Source organism: Serinus canaria, chromosome 26, assembly GCF_022539315.1.
Source record: "Serinus canaria isolate serCan28SL12 chromosome 26, serCan2020, whole genome shotgun sequence".
Classification (NCBI taxonomy): Eukaryota; Metazoa; Chordata; class Aves; order Passeriformes; family Fringillidae; genus Serinus; species Serinus canaria.
In genome coordinates, this window is record NC_066339.1 from 1275615 (window position 1) to 1299851 (window position 24237).

Consider the following 24237-nt stretch of genomic DNA (forward strand, 5'->3'; position numbering starts at 1 on the left):
TGTGTGGTTCAGAGAAGTATCCAAAAATCCCTAACTGTGCCTGGGTCAGAGCAGAAATGACCTGACAGCTGGGTGTGTTTATCTGCAGAGCTCTGTGTCCCAGGTCTGGGCAGACACACAGGGATCTGGAGTCCCAGCTCTCTGACACGTGTGGCTGCTGCTGGAGCTGGCCAGCAGCTTTTCTGAGCACAAGGAATAAACAGCAGATGTCAGCCAGGGCTTAGGTGGTTTCCATGCAGACCACCTGTGTTTTGTTCCTTCCCTGCCATCAGCCTGTGCTGCAGCAAACGTCAGCTGCAGGGAAATCCTCACCCTGTGAGGATTCCCAAACTTCACATCCCACAGCACCCAAGGGCCTCAAAGATCCTGAGCTTGGGACTGATCTCTTGCCTTCCTGTGGGGAAGAGAATCATCCCCTCACTCCCATGGCCATTTCTTCTCTCTCACCAGCTCTCCTGAGTTGTGTTCAGAGGCAATACTGTCCTCTGAAAGGAGAACCCACAGCAGTTCTGAGAAGGAGCCCAGAAGCAGCAACTTCAGCCTGCTTTGGCACATGGATAGCAAATATCAGATTGTTGTCATTTGACCACTGTCAGAAATCCCAGCTAAAGACAACAGGAAGTGCTCCTTTCTGGGCAAGGTAAAGATGTAGGAAACATTATTTAATGTTCTTACATTGTTTGGAGGAGGGGATTCCCAACGAATGCGTTCTCTGGAATAGCTTTGATGTTGTTGTTATGAAAACCGCTGTTGGGAGAAACAAATATCTTGATATTAATTAAATTAATCTTCTTTTCTCAATACTTTTAAAGCCAGAGAGCCTTCAAAATATTCATCAAATGGGAGATACAGGCTCCTTCCCAGGTGCAGCATCACCCCAGCAGGTGAACAAGGTCTGTGGTTTGGCAGGACAACATCTGCTGCATTTACTCTGTGGGTGTTCCATATGTGACTCCCCCAACCCCACCGAGGGTACAAAGACTTCAGGTTTAACACTTTACAGGTCAGGAAACAGAAACAAGCAAATACAAGATTTTCTATCCACCAGGAACTGCAATTTTTGTGGATGGTTTCCATTACAGCCCCACAGCTGCCAACCAGAGTGTGCCAGGAATTATCAGCCCCCGTGACTTTAAAGGATTTGTAGCTCTAGCTGGGGTATTTTTGGTTAAGCTTGAGAACCAGCTGACAGAACCAGAGGACACAGTCTCAAGCTGTACCAAGGGAAATTCAGGCTGGATATTAGGAAAAAGTTTTTCATAGAAAGAGTGATAAAGTTCTGGGATGGCTGCCTGGGGAGGTGGTGGAGCCACCATCCCTGGGGGTGTTTAACAAAGCCTGGATGTGGCACTGGGTGCCAGGGGTGAGTTGAGATATTTGGGCTGGGATGGATTCGATGATCTTGAAGGTCTCTTCCAACCTGGGGATTCTCTGAATTCTGTGAATATTGTGAATTCTGTGAAAATTTCTATCAGCAAACTTTCTCAGCAGAAGAGAGTTCTGTGGCCACAGTCTGACCTCCTGTACAGCAAAGGCAGTCACAGGCTCCTGTGTCCAGGACTGAGACCCAGCTCTGGGTATGCCCAAGTTGTTTATCCCAGAAGAGTCTGAACAGGTGATTAGTTGACGACTGTTTGGAATTTGCCTCTTTTTTAGTGAAGGCATTTCAAAAGCCATCTCAAAGGGGATTAAGGATCCTATTCTCATTTTGAAGGTGAGAATAATGATGGTATCTGGGCTGAACAGAGAAATCTCATGAAAATTCTTCCAGTAAAGAAAAAAGTCGTGTCAGATTTTTACTCCCAGAAACATGAGAGCAGCTGCTTTTGTCCCACCCCAGCCTAGCACCAGTGTGACACAGGAACTGTGGATCCACATCAACTCCCCCACCCTGGGGCTTCTGCCCTCTTGGGTGATAAGTGGGATGGTTTCTTATTGTTAGTGTCTTCCAGGCTGACCAGTTAGAGGAAGGAGAGCTGTCCACTAAAATGGTCATAAACTAGTAATTCCCTATTATAAATTTTTCTTAAGGGAGTTATCCTATAAATTTATCCTAAGTTTCTTTGCATTAGAGGAGGTGGCACAGTGCCTGCAGAAACTGTGGCCTCACAATAACGTGGTTAAGTCCAGGTTGTGGTCCCAAGATGGGGAATGGGCATCAGAAGCAGCCAGAGAACAGATGGAATCTGAGTCCCTGAGATGCCACAGGAGAGTGAGGAGCAGTAGGAGGAGCCTGCCCAAGGCTGGCAGAGACTCCCACTCTCCTCTGTGGTGTGGAAGCTGATGGGGAGCTGGTCAGGGCTGATGGAAATCGAGGGGATAAATGCTTTGATGCAGTGATAGGGCAGGGAAGGAAAATAAAGGCTTGGACTGAGTGCTCTCCCCAAGTCAGAGCACACCCGATGCTTTATTGGTCACTGTCCCACAGGGAGTGGGTTTGAAAAGGAATAAAAGGAAAATCTCACAGCTCCTGCAGTCGGCCCAGTGTCCTGATAGCCCCAGGGAATTCCAGCAGCTCGTTGTAGTTCAGATCCCTGAAAGACAGAGAAGGGAAAAGCATTAATTAATATTTCTGTAGGGACTCGACCTTTGAAGCTGGGAACTTGGTCCTTAACATGGAGACAGGTTTTTCCTACCATGCTGATCCAGCCACTGCCTGGAAACACCTCTCACCCACTCCTGCAGCAGGAATATTGCAGCAGGAACATTCCCTGCTCAGAGCACTGCCAGGTGAGAGCCAGTGCAAGCCATGGCTGCTGCCAGGGGGCTCCTCCCTGCCAAGTGTCCTGTGGTCAGCACTGGGCAGATGCTCCCCATCCCCTTAGGGCCCTGGTCCTTTCTCCGAGGAGCTCAGCCCTGGGCCTTTGGATCTGAGTAATTTTTCTTGCCTCTCCAGGTCAAAATTGGGTTCTTTGAAGGACAAGAAACATGAGCAGTGTCAGTTGTGTGGAGCCCATGAAGGGCTTCTCTGTGGTGCAGAGGGAATCAGGGACCATTTCCCCAGTGGGGACATTCCTCATTCCCCCTCCTGGGGACACTGGGTCTCCCTGCCACTGGGACATGCTGGGACTGGGAACAGTGGGAAGAGGAGTCTGTGGGAGGACTTCGATCTTCTTCTGATGGTTGGAGCCAACCCCACATTGGAATCTGTGAGCCAGAGCTGGAAGTGATGTGCAAGAAGTACTGACACTGTTGAGCATTAAGTCTAATTTGCTGCGTGGTAAAAAAATTAAAATATACTATGTTGGTTGTAATGACAAGTGTAGAATTTACCCACCCGGACTTGGCAACTAAAAGAGACATCTGAGTCTGAATGAAATCTCAAGAGTTGTGTTTGTTCTCCAAGGATGGGCTTAACCTCTGGAAAAGGATTTATTTGACTTCTGGGCACTGCTGGCAACCTGGGAGGAGCAGCCTTCAAAGGCACCAATCCTGCTGTGGGCTGGAGGGTGCCAATGGAGACTGGCTTGGCCTTGGGTGTGCAGCACTTCTCTAACATGCCAAACTTTCTCCTTGGAAGGCAATTTCAGCTGTCACAGTAACATTTGACCCTGTCCTGGCCATCCCACATTGTAATTTGAAGTCTGAAAGCCATGAGACTGCTTCCTACCTGCATGACACTCACCAAATTTTAAGTGTAGATACTTTGGAACATGATTATTGGCTCCTGGAGATTACTGTATAATTACACTTAATGAACCTCAAAGTAATTACCATGTAATCTGGATTGTGGTTTATGGAACAGAAATAACTGAGCATTTACACAGCAATGGGCTGCTGCCCAATTACCCTGTAATTCTCATCCTCTGGCCCAGGCATGGTCATTATGTTATGATCTCTCTTGGCCCCCTTGTCTCTTACATCTTCTCTCACCACCAGTGCCCCTCTTGGGAACGACTCCATGACACCAGCTCAGCTTTGCCCTGAAGGTGTTTACATGGGAAATCAACCCAGAGAGTCTCTCCAAATAGGTCCTTCCAGGACTTCCAGTTTATAAGATTTATGTCTTAGGGAATGCTTATCACAGGATTACAAAACCCAAGAGAAAAATATGGAATGAGGTTGTTGTGGGTGGATTTTGTCAGGTTTACCTCTGACAAGGTCCACACCAGACCTTGCTGCTGGATTCCCTGAGAAGCCCAGGTGCTGTGGCAGGTCCTGGGGTGGCAGGGTTTGTCCCCTGACACTGAGGGCAGTTCTCCCTCCTCCTGTTACACAGGGATCTGGATGCTGGGATCTGTGCAGAGATTTGAGCAGATGAATCCTGCTCCTGTAGGAGCCAGGCAGGGCTCATGCTGCCTGGCTGGCAGGGCTGGCAATCAGCAGGGGAGGAGCACAGGGCTGGTGGTGAGACCCTGAGCTCTGCCTGCCCAGTGCCAGCCCTGCAGAGTGGTGCAGGGTCCAGCACACCTGAAGCTGCTGTGCCTGTCCCAGGGCCCAGAAGTGGAACAGGAGTGGTGGCCCCTCCTCACATCTGTTAGGCAGGAGAGCTCTGCCTCTCCCTGAACCTGCTCTGACACTCTGTTCTCATCCTGCTCCAAGCAGATCAGTGGTTTTCCTCAGACTTCCCTGCTTGAGCCCAAATTGATCAGTTCAAGGATAAATAGCCCAACACATGACTGCTGGGCTCTTGGCTTGTAGCTCCCTGTCAGCTGCTTGGGTGCTCTTGGCCAGTGTCTGTAGATGGCACTGCCAGGTTCCATCAGGGACTGGCTGAGGGCTCTCACTGCACAGGCTTGGTTACCAGGGGCAGGACTTAGTGACACATCCCTTCCCTGCTGCTCAGGAAGATACAGGAGTGGATTTCCCAAGTGAACAAGCAATGGGAAGTGCAGGCAGGACCCCAATGCGCATTTTCAAAGCATCAGTCAAATCTGATTAACCTCCAGATCCCTGCACTGGTTGAAATCAGAGGCATTAGCAGCCCAAGTCGACTGACAGCCCTAAATTATGCACATAAGGTCCATAATACCTTTAAAAATTTCACCCTGCAGTGACTCCCTGAAGTTAGAGGGAGATTCCACAGGGACCAGGAAGCTGCAGAGGTCATTCAAGGCTGGGTGTCTGCCTGTGCCACTTCCCTCCCCCCACAAACTGGGGCTGGGATGAGCCTGTGTGATGTCAAGGGATGGTCCCTGGAGAAGAGGCTCTGTGAGCCCCAGCCCCAGGTGACATCCAGCCCATCACTGCAGTGTCACTGCCACTGTGGAGGCTTCCTGTGATGGCACAGGGCTGTTTCTGTGAGATGCCAACAGATGGAAAATATTGCCCAGCAGAGAGGAGCCTTGGCTCACCTGTGATTCACTAACAGAACAAGGGATCTTAGATCTGCAACCAGGATTATTTACAGGGAATAATTCATCGTGCTGTAATATTTGCTCCTGTCTTAAAAATGTGTTTCCTTTCCAGCCTGCACCTCTTCCAGGCAGGCTGGTCTTTCATCAGCAGATGAAGGTTCTGTTTGTACCTCCCTATGTGAGCAAGTATGTACAGGACCAGCTCTTCCTGAGCGAGCACACAGCGCTCCCAGCCCTGGCAGCATCCTGGGGCCTCCCTCCCCTCTGCACTTGACACATACAAAGAGCTTCCATTGTGTTCAGCTCCTGCTGGGTGAAAGCCCATCTTGGAATGCTGGCAGCCACTGGGCTTGTTGGAAAGTGGAAATGCAACCAGGTGTAGTCCTGCTGCTGCACCCCGGCTGCCAGGGACCCCGTTCAGTTCTGTTCTGTTCTGTTCTGTTCAGAGGAGACAATGTGCCTGTGCTTGCTCCTGCCCTGCTTCCTGGGTTTGCGAAGGTGAGCCTCCCTCCTGGAAAGCCCAGCTGCTGTGGGGAGCAGGTCCCTGGGTGCTGCTCACAGGTGGCTGCTCTGGATCATGTGCTGCTCTCACCCTGACGTGTCCCCAGGGCAGCTCCCGGCCCAGCTCTGCCCAGTTCGTGGGGTTCAGCTGGATGGAGGGGGCTGGAAGAAACCAGCCCTCAGGATGGTCCTCAGGTGACATCTCTTCCCTGCAGTGGGGCCACTCTTCCCAAAGCCCAGACCCAAACCATGACATGAAAAAATTCCCCTGTCCCTGTAGCCCCACATTTCTCTTCACAGAGAAAAGCAAGGCACAGTTCTTCCCAAGGATATTTCTGGGATTCCCATTCTCTGAACCTCAGAGAAAGAAAACACAATTCATATTATTTGCTGTGCCTGTGTTTGTGCAAAAGTAGGATGCAATGTGGAGATTGTTTACCCAAAGTGATGGTGTTTTGTTTTCTTGGCCTGTCAGGGCCAAGAGTGTGTGTGTGTGTTGGGACTGTTGGGTGACAGTCACGAGATTCTGGGCAGTGTCAGCAGTTGTGTGCAGGCTTGAGTGCTTGGCAGATTCAGATTCAGATGTATAGAACAATACAGTATAATAAAGTAATTAATTAGCCTTGTGATATCCATGGAGTCAGATGCATCATTCTCTCTCCCTCACCAACGCTGGAGTCACTGTTGATTTGCAATTTGTCCCTTTTTCTTTCACAGAACTGGAGCTGGGCTCTGGTCCAAGCAATGGCCCAGAAACAGCATTCAACCTCCACCAGGGTGTTCCTGTCCATGGGGAAGTTTCTGTTCATTTGGTGAAATCCAGTCCTCAGGTCTTTCCATAGGTGCTGTCGGGCTCTATCTGGGCCAGACATCTCCTCTCTGCCTGCTGTCAATGGGGAATTTGGGGAATTTGGCCCAGCCCATGTTCCTGCTGGTGGATCTCCAGAGCTTCTTCCCCAGCACAGGGTCAAGGCAAATTGGAAGGACTCACAGCTCGGTGGGTCAGGGATGATTTTGCTTTTTGATTCCAGTGGCAACAAAATTTCCTCTCCTGAGCATGTCAGAGAACTGCCCATGAGTCACAAACCCTCTCCAGGAGCTGGTAGATGTAGGAAATAGAGCTGCTGGAGCAAACCCCTTGAAGGGCTCCCTTCCTCTCCCTGCCTTCCCTGAGGTACTTGGGCAATGCTTTGCTTCCCTAACTCCACACTCTGCCACCTTCCCAGTGCTTCCAGATTTGGGATGAAGCAGGGAAAGCTGCAAAAAGCCACTTCACTGTTCCCACTGCACTGCTGAGGCATGGGCTGGGCTGGCCCAGGAGCCTCTTGGTCCAAGGGAGCTGGACCTGGCAGTGCTGCCCCAGCCCTGGGGTCTGACCAGTCCCTCCCAGTGCAGCTCTGATCTCCACTGAAAATCCCAGCAGTGTCCAGAGTGTGGCTGTTTCCCCCAGGACTCCTGAATGCTCTCCTGTCACTTTGTGTGTGGCATGTGGGGTTTCCCACATGAAAAAGCTCGTTGGTTGTTGTTCATCCTTAATAACTCAGCACAGAAATTTCCTTTTACTTTTCACTCATTCCTATCCCAGGGAATAGGAAAATTCCTCAGCACATTGTCTCCCTGGAATAATTAAAGGACAGCCCTTCCCTCTCCAGCACTTCGATTTAATCAGTTTGTCATCCAAAACACCAGGAATCTTCCCCTGGATCAGCTCAAATATCCTTTTCCTGTGCCATGAGGAGTTCCTGCTCTCCCAAAGAACCCAGGAACAAAATTAGAAATCAGGGAGAAAAAGCAACCGAGGGAAAGGATCCTCCAGCCCCAAATTAATCCCTGAATTCTGCTGTTTACTCAGGGAAAGAACACAAGGAATATTTTTTCTCTTCTCCTTTTTTTTTAAAAGGACAGGAGTGCTGTCCTTTTGGGCACAAAGGAAATCAAGGGCAGCATTACTTGGTGGAAGGATGGCAACACACCATGGCCATGGCTATGCCAAGCAATAGGGAAGCCTCACAAAACCAAAAATAAATTAAAAATAATTAGCATGACATAAGGGAATTTTCCCCATTATCAAGGGCTTTTGAAAGTGAAATCAGTCAGGCAAGGGGTTCAGAACTGATGTGCAAGAGCAATGGCAGTTAATAATAGTTAATAATGGCAGTTAATAATGGCAGTTAATAACTCAAAGTTACCAGCTCTAGCATGGCAAGTGGGATGGCAGGAGGAGCCTTGTCTGTTCTTCTACTTGAGATGAAAGCCTCTGAAAGGTCACCCAGTCTGCCCAAGACACAGTGAACTGGCTGGCTTTCCATTGTTTTCATTGCTAGAGGGAGTCTATAGCTTCATATTTGGAAGATCTTAACCAACACTGTTGTTTATTTAGAAATAAAAGTAAGTTGACATCAAAGGCCCAGTTATTTTGGGCTTTAAGTGTCAGGGTGATTTGAAGCTGACAGCAAGCAGCCTGGAACTATTAATATCTTCAGTCATGCCAAAAGGAGAGAAGGAGGGGAAAGAGTCTCAGGTCAATTTTCTGCCTGTTAGGGACTATTAGTGGTTCCACACAGGAAGCCAAAAAAAAAATAAAATTATATAGTACTATAAATTCTTTCAAAAGCCACAAAACACCACAAATTTGCAGCTAATAAACCTGAAGATGAAGTGAGATGAGAAGCTGTAGATGGGACATTTTCTGACTATTTCAGTCCCAGTGGGGTTGGAGATGTTACCATGGTGCCTGGAGGGGACTTTGTGCAGCCTCCTCTGAGGACCTGCATTTCCACCTCTCCTGTGCTGGCACCTCATCAAGCTGCCAATAAATGTAATTACTGCCTCTGCTAGTTGTGCTAGTTACTGTGGGCAAATCAAGCACTGGAAATGATTTAATTGGTAGTCTGGAAGCCCAAGGGGGCCATGGTGACCATGTAGTTTGACCTCTTGCCCAGTACTGAGCAGACAGCTTTACCCAGACTCCATCCATCCAGTCATGGCTTGTGGCTGAGCTGCCAGATCAGGTCAAATATCAAAAATAACTGCACAATCTGCTGCTGTATTTTATGGGATCACAGATTCATTAAGGAAAAGCCAAGATCATCGAGTCCAAGCATCAACTCCACACTAGAACATATCCCTAAGCACCCTTAGTGGTTTTTTGACTGCTTGCAACACCTCCTGTTGTGTAGCACCAGCCCAAAGCCCACTCTCCTGGCAGTGGCTATCATGGCAATGGTCTGCTGAATGGGCAATAATTAGCATTGACTCTCTGATTGCAAAAGGCTGAATAATTGCTTAATTCTTCTATATCACACCATATAATACTATACCATACTATTAACTTATAACTCGTACTGACTGTCTGACACAGCTTTAACTTAATTGCTCAATTAATCTAAACACTATCTAGTGTCTAATTAAGAAACTTCTCTCTGGTAAACAATTTCCTGTAACACATTCCACATGTGCACAACAGCAGGTGTAGCAAGTGGAGATAAGAATTGTTTCTTATTCTCTTCTCTGAGTTATCTCACAGCTCCTCACAACTTCACAGGAAATTCTAGGAGAGCTGTGTCTCTCTCTGTTCAGAGGATATGTGGTTGCCACAGGTGGCAGCAGTGTGTGTGTGCCCTTGTGTAGCCACATTTCTCCTCACAGAGAAAAGCAAAGCGATCTTCCCAAGAATATTTCTGAGATTCTCATTCCCTGAACCTCAGAGAATGATCATAACAATTCTCATCTCATTTGCTATGCCTGTGTTTGTGCAAAAGCAAAAGGCAATATAAAAATTGTTTACCCAAAGTAATAGTGTTTTGTTTCCTTGGCCTATCAGGGCCAAGCGTGTCTGTGTGTGTGTGTCTGTGTGTCTGTGTGTGTCTGTGTCTGTGTGTCTGTGTGTGTCTGTGTGTGTCTGTGTGTTGGGACAGTCACAAAATTCTGTACAGCTGTGTGCAGAGTTGAGTGCTTAGCAAATTCAGTTTAGATATAAAACAACACAGTGTAATATAATATAAAATAATATAGTAAAATAATTAATTAGCCTTCTAATAAAATAAAGCCAAATGCATAATTTTCTCCCCCTCTTTGAGAGCAAAAATATCCACTATACCCTTGCCCAGCTCAGCCTGGGGGATGATATGCTGCCAGTGCTATAAGAAGTGAGAGGAGGCAAGGGGGATGTGGAAGGACTTGTCTGGCTTCAGGCAATGTGCCCATCCCCTAAGGAAGAGGGGGATGTTCACATGCACCACAGAGAGGCAGGACTCACCATGGGATTCATCTGCCAGGGTCAGTGTTTTCATTGGGACATTAATCATGCCCTAGAAACCTCTTTCATTTTGCCAGTTCTAAGGAGAAGCCAGGCTTTGATGGAACTTGAGGAGTGCATGTGTGTCCCAAAGGTGCAGAGATGGGCTGCCCACTGTGGGAAGGTTGTCAGGTTCTTAGGGTGCATGATTCCTGCCAGGAGCAAGCAGCAGTCTCTGAATGAGGATTCATTCTGCTGGCCTGGAAATGTCTCAGCCTCTCACTGATAGGGTGCTGCAGCACTTTATAGGGTTTCTGTGGCACTGATGGTCCATTGCTGACTGTCTGTGAGTTGTGCCCTGCACCCCTGCAGCCACCAGTCCCTCCCAGTGCAGCTCTGACCCCCACTGAACATCCCAGCAGTGTCCAGTGTGTGGCTGCTCCAGCCAGGACTCTGCTTTCTGACTGACAGAGCTGATGGATAAATGTTTGATGTATTAAACACTCTGCCATGCACATTCAGACACAAAGGGACCTCATTTCTGGGTGCTGGGACACACAGAAACACCCACAAGCTGGCTCAGGAAGCAGGCAGGGAGGAGGGGGCTCTCTGCCACGCTGGAGAGGAAGGCAAAGCTCAGAGAAGCCTGCTCTACAGAAGAGCATTCCCCAGTTCCAGGAAAGAAACTGGGGATTTCTACCTGCTCCCCAAGGTGCACAAATGGCTGGGGATCAGCCCCTGGAGCTCTGCTGCAGGCAGGAGAGAGTGTGGGATGGATGCTCCTGTGCATCAGCACATCCATGGTGAAAACGTGCCCCCAGCTGCCCCTGCTGCCCTTCTGCTGCCTGCAAGGGCTGCTCCTGCTCTGCACAGGCATCACTTCACATCACACACCTCGGGAGGAAGAGACACGGACAGCTGCTCCAGGAAAGGCTCTGGCAACAGGGCAGAAGGAAGCCCAAAAAGCCAGAAGAGCTGAGGACCTGTGATGGGCCACAGCATGTGTGCAGACTCTGAGGCTGGGGCTTGGAGAGCCCCAGTGCTGCTGGTCATTGCAAGATCAGTGGCTCCAAGGCTGCAAGAACAGTGGCAGGGGGAGGCAGGCTGGAGAGCTGGCCAGGTGCAAGAGGGGCTGTGAGGGTCTGGTGGGCAAAGGGGGAACAGGGAGATGAGCCTTAGAGCAGAGCCATGGAAAAGTGCAGCACCTCCAGAACCACCTTTTCACCTGAACTGCCTTCACTTTCTCTCTTTTTTTCTTTATAAACCTGCAAAATAACGTGTCTGACTGGGCTTGTGTTCTGTCAAAGCTCAGCCTGGTTATAAGGCACTGATGGGTTCAGAGCTGAGCTGCACCAGGAAGGGCACATTCCTGGTAGTCCAGGCTCCTGCCTTAGGGGGAGAAGCTGCAGCACACTGGGAGGAGGGCCCAAGGAGACACCCAGTCAGTGCCAGGTGTCTTTGCCAGTTCAGTTTTACAGGTGACTTTCTCTGTTTGGAAAAGTCACTTTCCACTTACACAATGATCAGAGCAGTCAGTGAACTTTATAGCTCTGTTCTTGGGCTGGGCACAGGGACCCATGCAGCCAGGGCCCTGAGCTGTGGCCCTCTTTCCAAAGAGCCACATCCCCTTCCTTTCCCCATCCCCCCAGTCTGGGTACCTGAGTGCCTTAGGTTACAAGATGTGGCTGGGGATGTAAATTCCATCCCCATCTGTCAGAGCTGGGCAGTTCTCTCTGCTCACTGGGCAGTTTGCTTTATCTCTCCCACAGCCCACCCTCCCTCCAGGAGATCTCTGCTGTCCATGGCCACTGAGTGTCCCTGCAGGGCTGATCAAATTCCACCATCCCATGGGGAGATGCTGTGCCCAGGGGAGGAGCCAAGCATTCCTACCTGGATCCAATCTGCCCTGGAACAGCCCAGCAGCCTTTGCCCCCTGCATTCCCAGAGGAGCAGCTTTCTGCTGCCCTGCATTCCCAGAGGGAGAGCAGGCCCATCTCCAGCAGCCCTGGAGCTGCAGAGGAAAACTCCCCCCTTGTGCAGGATCCCTGCTCCAGCAGAGCCACAGCTGGCACTGCAGGAGGGCTGAGCCCCCCTGGGATGGGACTGTGCCACCACCCTGAGCCCCCCTGGGATGGGACTGTGCCACCCTGGGATGGGACTGTGCCACCACCCTGAGCCCCCCTGGGATGGGACTGTGCCACCACTCTGACACACAGGGGGGCAGGGCCTATTCTGACTCTGTCAGTGTTGTTTTGTATTTCTGAATTTTTATTTTTTCTCCCTAATAAAGAACTGTTATTCCTACTCCCATATTTTTGCCTGAGAGCCCCTTAATTAAAAAGAATATAATTCAGAGGGAGAGGGTTTACATTTTCCATTTCAGGGGAGTCTCCTGCCCTCCTTAGCAGACACCTGTCTGCTCAAACCAAGACACTGAGCCCCTCCTGAAGTCCCTCCCATCTTCTGGCAGAGCAGCTTGGGATCACACAAGCAAGCTCTACTGAGCTGCCTGGGGACCCATGCTGACACTGGAGCATCAGGATGCTGAGGAAGTACCAGAGCAGCTCAGTGCAGCAAACAAGGTGTCCTTGAGGGGTCAAATCCATCAGCTGCTTTGGGAATTGTACAGATTTGGGATTAACATCAAGAGACTGCACAAAAGGCTTCAAATTAAACATGCTGATGGAGAGAAATCCACTTGAGGAGCAAGGTACCATTTGGCAGACAGTTTTCTGGGAGGACAGCAAAGCCTGCCTGGCCCTTAAAGTGTTAAGCAACTCTTTTATGAGCTGTGCTGGAGATATTTCCCATTTCCTTCTTCCTGCCTTCATTGCCCAAGGTGTACTTTATATTAATTTTCTTACTATTTTTTTCCTCTCCCATAGAAAATCCAGCTCTCCAGAGGAGTTGGTAGGTTCCACCTCTGCTTTGCATTTACAGACTCGACTAATTACCCAGATAATGGGGTGGGTGCTGTGGTAAGGGCATTTCCTGTGGGGCAAGGTTAGGCAGATAAAGTGCCTGGAGCCAGAGGGTTTTGGATTCAGCCCTTCTGGGAGATGTTTCTAATTTATTAGTGCTATTTTTTAAAAATAAATTAAAAGGTTTTTAAATGAATGGAGATTTGCTCTTTCCAAGTGATTTATCTCCTTTGTGATGGGCGGAGGAGCTGGCAGGGATGCAGAGGGGGAGGGAGAATCCAGGCAGAGAGGAAACAGCGGGGTCATCTCAGGTGGAGGGGATGGGCAGGGCTGTGTGGCCTCCCTGAGCACGGCCGTGGCAGAGACAGGCTGGAGATTTCCCAGAGGAGCAGCACTTCTGGGGCAGATTGTTCCTATTCTGGCTGCAGCCTGGAGACCTCCAGCCCTTTGAGCCGGTCCTGGGGAGCAGCCATTCATCCCCAGCCCTGCCTGTGCCCCAGGAATCACCTTGGCCCTGCTGGGGGCTGCCTGGGAAGGCAGGACACTGCTAGGACAGGGTTCTGCTCTCTGCCAGCACCAGGGGCTGTCTGTGTGACTGTGCCAAGGCAGGGGAGCCCTGGCCCTGTCCTTGCTCCCTGGGACCCAGCTGTGTCCATGACAGGGCCCACTGGCAGGGCCACAGCTCTTACTGTGCAATTTCCCTTTGCCTCAGCAGCTCCAGACTGCTCTGAGCAGATGTTGGGGAAGGTGAGACAGGAAAGCCTTATAAATATGATTGCCTGGCAAAAGATTTTGAGAATATGGAAACTATAAGTGAGATTGAAATGAAAGCAAGCTTTGAGATCCCTCAGTTACTGAACACCTGGCAAACAATGGTGTGGCTGGCTGAAGGCAATCCCCTTTGGATGGAACAACACCCTCTGCTTGCAGACAGCTCCAAGGGGCAGAGCAGACCCTGCTGGCCTGGCAGAAGGGCCCAAAGAGGAGTTTGTAGGGTTTAAAATGTTACACAGTGTGGTAATGGAATGATTCTTATAGGCTGTATGTAAATGCTGTAGGATTTGTGTCTTGGACTAGATTGGTCAGTGAGAATGAGAATATTCAGCACAGAAGAAGATTTATGGTATTGTAATGAGAACTTCGTCCTCATTCTTCTCTCTTGTCCTCTCGTCCTTTCTCTTTTGCTCTCTCTCTCTTTGGGGCTCCTCTCTGGGGCTGCTCTGAGCTGTGGCTGGCAGCTCCCAGCAGGGCCCTGCCCCCAGGCCCTTTGCAGTAACCCACAAGTTCCAAGGCCTGGCTGCAGAGGTCTCTGGTCTCTGTCTGTCCCCACTGTCCTACCCCCTGGCACTCCTACAGAATGTGAGGTGGATTTTGTGGTGGGGACCCTGCACTTGCCTTGCCAGGGTTCTGCTTGGCACTGCCAGCCCAGCTGAGGCACACCTGAGAGCACAGATCTGCCAGAGCCACTGCTGGCTCCCACCTGCCTTGTACCAGAGCCCCCAGGGACTCTCATCCTCATCAGGCTTCCTGCTGTGTGTGTGTGACAGTCAGCCCCCAGGGCCACCACCCCTCTGCCTGCTTGGCCAATACAGTCTGATGGGAGAAAAAATAGCTTCCTCCTTTTCTTCAAAGGAGAGATCCCATCCAGAGCCATCCCATGGATCCTCCCAAATCCTCCACCAAAGCAGCTGTGGAAGTGACTCATTGAAAATGCCACTGGGATGGGATCTCCAATGAGTCACTTCCACAATTGCTTTGGTGGAGGATTTGGGAAGATCCTTGAGGAGCCTCTGTCCCGTCCAGCTGCACTCTGCACTTGCTATCTGGGGTCTGCTCTGCTCTGCCATGGGGACACCGGGGGCTGAGGGCTGCCTGACAGCAGGGAAGGGGGCAGTGCTGAATGATGGTCTGTGTGTGCTGCTGTTTGGAGATGGAATTTGGGGCCAGCTCTGAGGTTCAGCTGCCATGGCTGTCTCTGAGGTGCACACACACACACTCAAACACCTGTGGCTGCACAGGTTCAGCTTCCCCTCCATCCCTCTGCACAGAGCAGTGACCTGGAGCTGGGCCATGCAGGGGGGCTTCACTCATTCCCCTTCAGCTGTGATCCATGAGATATTCATATTTTGGGGACACAGAGGGATAAACTCAGTGTTATCACGATCTGCCTAATGAGGCCGAAGTTGAGCACAGTGAGGTGAGGGCATCCTGAGTGGGTGAGGCAATTGTTCATCAGCCTTTGTGCTGTGCCCAGACTGGTAGCAAAGCTCAGGGACCTTAGAACACTGCTCAGCTTTCCAGGTGAAAGTGGTAAGGAGGAAACCTGGGCATGAGACCAGCCTCCCTGTGGAAATTGGTGTCACAGGGATCCATCCCCTCAGGAGAAATCCTTCCCTCCCAGAGCAGAGGGGAAGCTGGCCCCTGTGTTAGCACCATGCAGGCCTTTGGCTGGCAGTTTGCCCTTGCTGTTCCTCTGAAACCACAGCCATGCTGTCCCTAGCTCTGCCCCAGCCCTGAGCACAAGGTCTGGTGTTCCCAAGGATCAGTCTCTGCCATTGCAGGGATGCTCCTGGCTGCAGCTGAACTGCTCCTTCCAACAGCTTTCCCATAACACTTCTATTCAGCAGGCTTATGACACAAAACAAATCTCATCACAGAATCATGGATGGTTTGGGTTGGAAGGGGCCTTAAAGATCACCTCATTTCAAGGCCCTGCCATGGGCAGGGACATCTCTCTCTAGAAGATGTCTAAACCCCTTGCCCTTCTTCCTGCTTTGTTAAAAACTGAGAAATGAAGTCTAAGATAATCAGGAAATGTAGAAGTCAAGATCTTTCCATTCAAATGGCAGAAAAGGTGATGCTGCCAGATGTTTTACAGCAGGAGTTAAACATCCCAAAGGAGGATACACCACGGGGCAGGACTGACAGGGGAAATCAGGAACAGGGAAGCAATGCAAAGAGCATTGCTGCAGTCTCAGCTCTTGGCATGACTTGCACCCGCTTATTGCAAGAGATGGTGCTTCTCTTGACTCTTTTTCGTTTCACCTCCTCATCCCTCACCCTCTCAGGATACCCTCACCCCTCTGTGCCTGGCCATGGTCCAGACATTCCCCCTGGCCACAGGCCAAGCCCATGCCAGGGGGTGATGGATGTCCTTCCCTTGGTGTTTTTGGTCTCCATGCCCAGCAGGGCAGTGCTGCCCCCTCCCTGCATTTCCTGTGGGCATCCCCTGACCTTACACCTTGTGTAGAGGATGGAGGCTGTTCCCCAAAGGGGCTACAGTAAGAATGTGTCACATCAGGATATTTACACTCTCTTTTACTCCATGTCTTTGGGAAAGGGCTAAAAAATGCCAAGCTGCTCCCACTCTGACTATCTAATCCCTGGTTCCATGGCTCAGCCTGGGGATTCTTCCCACAGCCCTGCAGGGTGGTTCTGTGCCATCTCTCAGGCTGGTGGGGGCTGGAGAGGGAATCTCACTGGTTTACAGGGCTGTTTTGAAACCCCTTTGGAACCTGGCCCAGGCTGATCTGAGCTGCTTCCAGCCTACCTGCCAGCTCTCCTTCCCAGAAAGAGAAGGCTGGGGGGCAGTTGGGGAGCAGCCAGGTCTTGCCCTGACAGAGAGAATTTTCTTGGAGCTGCTTTCTCCAGTTTCATGCTGGTATTTGACTCGTTGAGGCCTGGTGGGTGCTGCACATCTGCCTGTGCCCCATTAGTGAGGAGAGCACAGAGCTGCTCTTGCTGTGCACTTGGCAGAGCTGACTTGTTTTGTGAATTACTGTGAAGTAATTCATCTGGCTTCATCTCTTTCTAGATTTGCTGCCCTCCTGAAATATCAGGGCCAAACCCTCTCCAAGAACAAAGATGCCACACTGGGATCTGTTTTTGCAGAAATGCTGGGACTTGGAGCAGGTGAGCAGTGTGGTTGCACTTATGCAGCTCACACATTGCTGAGACCTGCATGGGGCAGTGCCTTCTGCTTCTCTCAGGGTTTTGGCATTTAATAAAAATAGAAGTTTTCCTGTCTAGCTGAATATGAGAAGAAATATTTCCGTTAGGGAGACAGAGGTTTTTGCACCTAAAATTTCCCAGCCTCTTCTGAAAAACCTGAAACAATGTTTTCCATTCAAATATTACAGTTCTTCAACTATTGTGCCTGGTTTATAATCAGCATCTGGCCACAAATACTCATTTTAGGAACCCTGGAGAAATTTCTGTCTTCACCAACCCTTACCATCCTGCTGCCTTCCAGGAGGTAACACCCACGGGGTAACTGAGAGCATGGTTTGGCCTCCACAAGCCAAGAAAATGTGCTAAGTGCTGTCAACAGAATGTAATCATAATTTGAGTTAAAGGATAAATGTGGAGACTGTAATCGTCTCCACATGCACAGGAGCTGAGAGGTGGAAGGTAGATGCAGGTCTAGCAGCTTGGCTGGGACAGTGCAACCAAAAGTTTGGCAGTTTTTAGCCCCAGAGCTTGCCCAGCTTTGGTCAGCAGACAGGTGGGTGCTAAGGATTGATGTGAGGGTGGCTCCACTTGAGGAACACCTGTTCCTCAGGGATCACTGAGCTGGAATTCCTGCTGGCCCAGAGGAGAGAATTGGATGCTCAGGCCAAGAGGAGCAGAAGGCCTCTCCCTGCTCTGGAGGACCCTGCTTCAGGGCAATCAGACATGGAGGAGAGTGTGGAGAGTCTGGAGCTGCCTGCCCCAGCAGCGTCCCTGCTGCAGGCAGCTCTGCAGGGTGGGGCTGTGGGACCCTCTCACCCTCCATCCTGCAGGGCCTGGGCACAGCAGAGCCCTGCTCCAACAGGACCACCCTGGGAGGCTGGATCCTCCCAGGGCTCCTGATCAGCAGAGCAGAGACAGGGCGTGCAGAGCTGCAGAGTCCCCACACTGCTGCACAGCCCTGGCCCTGCAGGCACTGGGAGCAGGGGACACCGAGCTCCCCAGGTGGCACCTCAGATGGGCAGCAAAAAGCAAAGAAAGTGTGAGAGTGGGAGCAGAGTGGAAGAGAGGGAAAATGAGCATTCAGCAGAAATGGCTGTGGAAACAGAATTATCTCCCAAGGCTAGGAAACCCTTTAGTCTTTCCCACAGCAAACAAGGGGCCATCTTTTCCTCTGCAGCTCCATCCTGCTTGGGATGGGCAGCAGCATCTCTAACCACGCTGGCTGCAGAGAAGGGTTGCCCAGATGCAGGCTGGGATGTTGCTGCATGTCTGTCTGCTACAGCTGTAGCCCAAACAAGGTTTTCTTCCATCAGCGAGTTCTCTGCTTCCTCCTGCAGCTCCTGCCTTTGTGCTGCCTGGGTGCCACAGCTCTGCCCTCACATTTTTGCCTGTGACCACCAGAAATGACTGGGGAGAAAGCCAAGCTGGGACCCGTGGGTCACCAGAGGAGACTATCCATCAGCCTGGCACAGCTCAGCCTCTCCCCAGCTGAGCCCTTCTGGGTGGTCCCAGGATCTGCCAGTCTGCAAGGCAGAGACAATGTGTGTCATGGTCCTGCCCTGAGGAGTGTGTCTGGGGACCAAGGCTTTGCCTGCTGCTGCCACTCTTGCCCAATGGCTGCTGTTGGCACCACGCTGGGCACAGAGGGGCCCTGTCTCCTTGAGTGGCACTTGAATGCTGGGAAGCAGCATCTCCTCCTGCCATGACCTGGACCCCCTGGTTCTCCTGGCAGGAAGCGAGGGCCTGACTCCGACCCCGAGCCTGCATGAAGGGACATATTTCTGCACAATTGAAGGCATCAAGCACCTCTTCCAGTCTTTCAGAGCCTCCATTCATTTGTTTGCTTGTTTATGTTTCCTCCTGGGCCCTTGCACAGCACATGAGGCCCAGGCCACTCATGCAGCTGTCATAGCACAGGGAATGTGTGGCCAGGCTGTGGGATGACACTGTCCCTGAGTTCAGGGTGAGCCCCCTGCTGCTAATCACAGATGGTTTGGCTTGGAAGGGTCCTCAAAGCCCATCCCAGTCCATCCCCTGCCATGGCAGGGACACCTTCCACTGTCCCAGGTTGCTCCAAGCCCCGTCCAGCCTGGCCTTGGACATTTCCAGGGATGGGGCAGCCACAGCTGCTCTGGGCACCTGTGCCAGGGCCTCCCCACCCTCATAGCAAAGAATTCCTTCCCACTATCTGATGTCAATCTACCTTCCTGAAGGTGTGTCCTGGAGATGAGGTCATTCCTGATTCCCATCCTCCCTGCAGTCTTCTGATGGATTGTTTCCCAGCCACGCCAAGCACATGGTGCATAATGAAATCAGCTGGCTAGGGGTGATGCCAGCAGACATGACATCCCCTCAGAGATTCCCCACAGACCCCTCTGGACTTTACAGGCCCCAGACTCGAGCCAGCTTCTCACTTTTGGTTTTTTGGTTTTGGGAGGCTTTAGGACCATGGCCATGTGCTGAGGAAAGGAGACACAATCCCTGAGTAGGGAATGCATCCCAGCTCTGGGCATTGCACCTGGACTGGAATGGTGTCCAGGGCCTCAGAGCCCCTTGCTATCCACCCTGCCCACATGCACAGATTCCCCTGCAGCAGCAGCACGGGCGCAGGAGGAAAGCCCAGGCTCTCACTGCCCCGTTGGCATAGTGCCCTGGGCATCCACTGGTGCCAGCAGCCCTGCTGCTGCCCTCAGTGCCTGGGGACAGGGACACGTGTGGGGCTGACCCCCTTTCCTGCACGTGGGAAATGGATTTGTAGAGACTTCTTAAAGCTTGACAGAAGGCTCACACAGTGTGTAACTGTATGTAAAGTTTGAGATAAGAAATGCTGACTTAGAAATGTTATGGAATAAGACATTGTTGAGAGAGAAATGGAACTAGAAATGAGTTTCAAAGGATGGTTTTGTAAATAAGACTGGATACTTTGGAGAAATAGAGCTATGAAAGATGGATTGTAGTAGGACCCACAAGGGGTAATTTTAGATGATTGGCTTGAAGGCATTTACAGCATGGCATGGCAAAAGCTGATAGGCCAAGAAAAGCTTATAATGCATTGTAATTAGGAAATGGTTAGCTTCTGATTGTGATGGTGTGAATTAAAACACCTGTATTGTCTCACCCTTCTCATGAGACTGAAAATAAGAAAAGTTTTTAAAACACCTCTCAGTCACCCCATCTGTGGGTCAGAAAAGGGGTTAATCTGACAATGCATGCTGTGCTTGGGGATGAGCACACCCCATGTTTTTAGGGCAGAGGATGAAACAGGCACTCACAGGGTTTCCAGGCTGTGCAGCCCATCAAAGCCATTGGCTCCCAGGCTTTGGATCCGGTTGTTGTGCAGGTGCCTGTGGAAAAAACAGAGATGGTTACTGGGGGTGCAGGCTGACTTTTTCCTTGGGTCCAGAACATCCTGTAGGCTGAGCACAGCCTGGGCTGGGATGCCCAGGGCCCTTATGGGGTTCCCTCTCTTACCCCATGAGACACATGTTGGGTGCAGCAGTGCCTGCAGAGAGCTACAGAGCTCCCATTCCTCTCAGGACTTCCAGGCTAATGTAGGAGTTTCCCTGAGATCTCCACCTTCACAGCTGCCAGGTGGCTGTGGATGAACATGCTTAAGCAAGAAGCTTCAAGAAACACCCTAGAGCTCACCTTAGCCTGGGCTCAGCCCATCTGTGGCCTCAATAGCTGCTCATGGGCACTGGGTGCTATCTGAGGACACAACTGTATTTGGACTCCTTGGAGTCTTAGTACCAGCAGAAAGACTTTGAGTGCAAAATCATCCTGTTAGTCACAGTTTATTACCTTTTCATGTGAAAAGAAAAAAAAAAAAAGAAAAAAAGAAAACACTGCCAGTTCCTGGACCAGCTCCAGTTTGATTGCAATGAGAGCTGTCTTCAGTTCAGTGCTTCAGAGTGCCTGGCTGAAGTGCTGGGGCTATGCCACAGGCTGGTGCAGATTCTCTGCACCAAAGGAACAGTTTTTTCCTGTTCCCCTTCATCCTGCTGCTACATGCCACAAGCATCTAGTGCTTACAGGCTTGGGAGCTCCCAGCCTTAACGTTGGCACTGGGAAGCCATATGCTGGAGGCCCCTGCAAAGCCACCTGGGGTAATTTTGCCTTGGAAGCTCTGTAGGTGATGAGTTTCTGGAGTTCTGGGTTCTGTGTTTCCATGGATCCCTCACTCCCTTGTCTCAGTCTTTTGGCAAACCCAAGGCCCTAATCCCTGGATTCCTCATCTTGGGTTATCAGAGACTCTTGTGTATGTGGGCACATCTCAGTGCTTCTTCTGTATCACTTCCTTTGCAGCTATGAACTTGTGGCTATTTGTGCATCTCCCTCTGAAATCCCACTCAAAGGCACCTCTGAGTCTATGGACAGAGTTCTTGCGAGCAGTCTGGGAAAAGTCTGCTGAAAATCAGGAGAAGACAACGCACTGCTGCCCAGTCTGCACTTCTATCAGCCCCCCCTTAACCCCCTTGGTGATGCTCTGTGTGCTAACTGCCCAGCAAGGTCTCTTGGGGAGGTTCCCCCGTAAGTTCAGATTCTCTTTTAACGCCAAGTCCATGTGGTGAATTTCTGCCATGCCACTCTCCTTGGGGATCCATGGTCCCATGCCCATGATAGCACTAGCAAGGGATGCACCAGCATTTGTCCAATGCTGCTGCCTCTTTCCAAGAGCCTGGGGGAGGCTCCATCCTGGCAGGTGGATCAATGATTTTTTCATTATTTCCTTCTTGATCTAAATGTGTCTCAGCCTGAAAAATCTCTCACTCCACCTGGATTGGAGCATGAGCTGTTTGGCTGAGCACAGGCAGCTCCCACTGCCAAATGTTGTAGGGTAAAACAGGAGGAAGCTGGGAGTGGAGGAGCAGCCAGGCTCTAGGGCAGTTTGGTAGGGGCCTGCAAAACTGAAACCATCCTGAGAGGGATGTTTGTCATTGGGATGAGGACATACAAACATTTCAGAGGAAGGGGAAGGGAAAGATATCTGATAAAATATGTTTGCTCCTTTGAGCAAATGGGAAAAAAGAAAAGGATGTTGCCTGCAGGAAAACTTGGATTGTGTCTTTAAGAGGAGAAAAGAAGTCTGAGATCAAAATGAGAATCTTATGGGAGAAATTTCTCTTTGTCACAAGAAAAGAAATTTGTGCCCAGATGGTTTCCTCCATCAAATGTTAGCACTTCTGGTGATGCTGCCTTTTCTTCAGTTGGTGCTGCAAACCCCTTTGAGTTCCTTTGCCACTGGATACTGCCTTTTGCAAAGAGAGGTTGGGGTCTGGAGTTGCTGTGGGATCACATGAAGAGGTACCACAAGAACCCCATGCTCCAAACCCCTGTCTGCTGTGAGGTGACAGTGTGGGGACTGAATGCCAGGGAAGGTGTGAGCTCCCTGGAGCTTTGTCAGGACAGTGTGCCTGGACACCTTGTCTGAGCTTGGACAGGCTGCCCAGCTGACTGCTATCACTGCAGTCAGGCAAGGAGACAGCAGGGAAAAGCAATCACCTGCTGTGTTTATATTTGGCTCTAGAGTGCTTTGTTTGGAGGCAGAGTAATGAAAATCATCCGAAGGAAGTTCTTTGTTGGTGAGAAAATTATGAACGACCAAAACAGGGAGTTATAAAAAGATTTGCTGTCCAAGTTGAACTCTAGAGTTACCCAACCACATGGCAATAATAGAAACAAGAGAGCTGGAAAGGTAAACACTTGAAAAGACAGTCCTGTCTTCTATCCTGACTTTTTTTCCTCCCCTGGTAAACAAATTTTAACAAGTGGAATTGCAACATCTCCAGTGCTTGTCAATTTGAGCTCAGCCCACACAACGTTATATTCTGCCCTGTAAATTACAGCTCAGCTGGTTTGATAGCAGCTCAAGGTGCTTGATTCTGGGCTATAAACAACCCCTGTGATGCAAAAACATGGGAAGTCTTTAAGCTTTTGCTGTAACCCACCAGTCACCTTGGTAAGGGCAATGGGCTTTAGGAGCTGGGTCTCTTCCGTTGCAGGTCAGTGCCATGGAGTGAGGGTGGGTTTGGGCAATTACCCATGGAAGGCTATGGCCAGGATGAGGACAGTCACTGCTGTTTTGTGGGCTGGCTGTTCTCAGCCATACACCTGCATCAGAAACAGGAACAGCCATGGTCACACTGAGCCTGGCAGGGTGGGAGCTCCTGGGAGCTCCTGGAGCAACTCAAGGGCTCCCACCTGCCATGGGACAAGCGAGCTCTTCTGCTGCCAGGTGAGCCCTTGCTGAAACCAGCATCAATGACAGTGGCTGCAGAATCCCACCCAGGCTGGGGACACAGGCTGCAGCCTGGCTGGTGCCTCAGGTGGTGAGAATTCAGAGACAAAGGAGAAAAAAATCAAACCCCACTGTGGGAACTCAGCACATCACTCCTGATGTCCAGAGCTACCGAGAGAACCCTTGGGGGGCTCGGGAGTCTTGCAATGTTGCCAAAAGTACTTGGTGGATGGATTTTGATCCATCTAGGGATGTGCCACCTGTGTATGAGGAAATGAAACCTGTGAGAATCACTCAGGTGTGAATGGTGAAGGGAAGACATTATTATAGGGTAAAACACAGATTTTGGGGTTTTGGTACAGGGGGCTTATGCAGCCAAGATGGAGGAATCAGGGTGTGTCACAAGGCTCTTCTTTCTTCTTCTTGTCATCCATCTTCTGTGGTGATGTTGGCACTTGTGGATTGGTCTGGGGTGAAGGTGCACGTGGTGACGAGGGTGACAGGTATTGGAATGAAAGGTAAATATGATGTACGTAGTTTTTACTATAAAAAGACACAACCGCCTCATGGGTAGTCACAGTGCCTTTGGCTGCCCTGCTGGTCAAATCCAGGTTGGGCAGAGAAGGAACTTTGTTGATAAGAAATAATAAACAATTCTGAAGATAGAAAAAGCTAGAGTCCAGACTCATCCTTTGAGGCCCAGCGTGCAAAGAACCATCCTAGGTGTGTGTGGGAGCAGAGACGGACAGCTGCACCCCATACCCCACAAGATTAATTCTGCCCCACAATAAGAAACATGCAACAGATTCTAGAAAGATTTTTCTCTCCTTGCCAACAATTTCTTATCAGAAATTTGGAATAAATGTAATTTCCCCCATCATTCACCCTTAGTCAAATTTGTTCAGTTTTCATCTGACTTCCTTTTCCACTTAGTTTTTCAGTGAATTCAAAGGTCCTGGAGAACAGTCTGAGAGACAGCCCAACACAGGCAGTAGCTTCAGCTCTGGCAATGCCACCTCCAAGGGGATTGCACATTTGTCTTACACAGAAGGGAAGCAAGCTGAGCTAGTGCCTAAATACTGGTTTAATGAA

The 24237-nt window shown here is 50.4% G+C and overlaps 1 protein-coding gene across 3 annotated transcripts in view; it reads right to left on the minus strand.

Moving 5' to 3' along the window:
- Positions 1-24237, minus strand: part of LGR6 (leucine rich repeat containing G protein-coupled receptor 6) — a 164801-nt gene that overhangs the window by 26186 nt on the left and 114378 nt on the right. For all 3 annotated transcript variants that reach the window (XM_018922252.3, XM_009097410.4, XM_050985225.1), the window contains 3 exons: positions 20180-20251; positions 2466-2534; positions 676-747 (listed from right to left, as the gene is read on the minus strand). In XM_018922252.3, coding sequence (XP_018777797.3) covers positions 676-747; positions 2466-2534; positions 20180-20251 — 213 coding nt within the window. The remainder of the gene's footprint in view (positions 1-675; positions 748-2465; positions 2535-20179; positions 20252-24237) is intronic.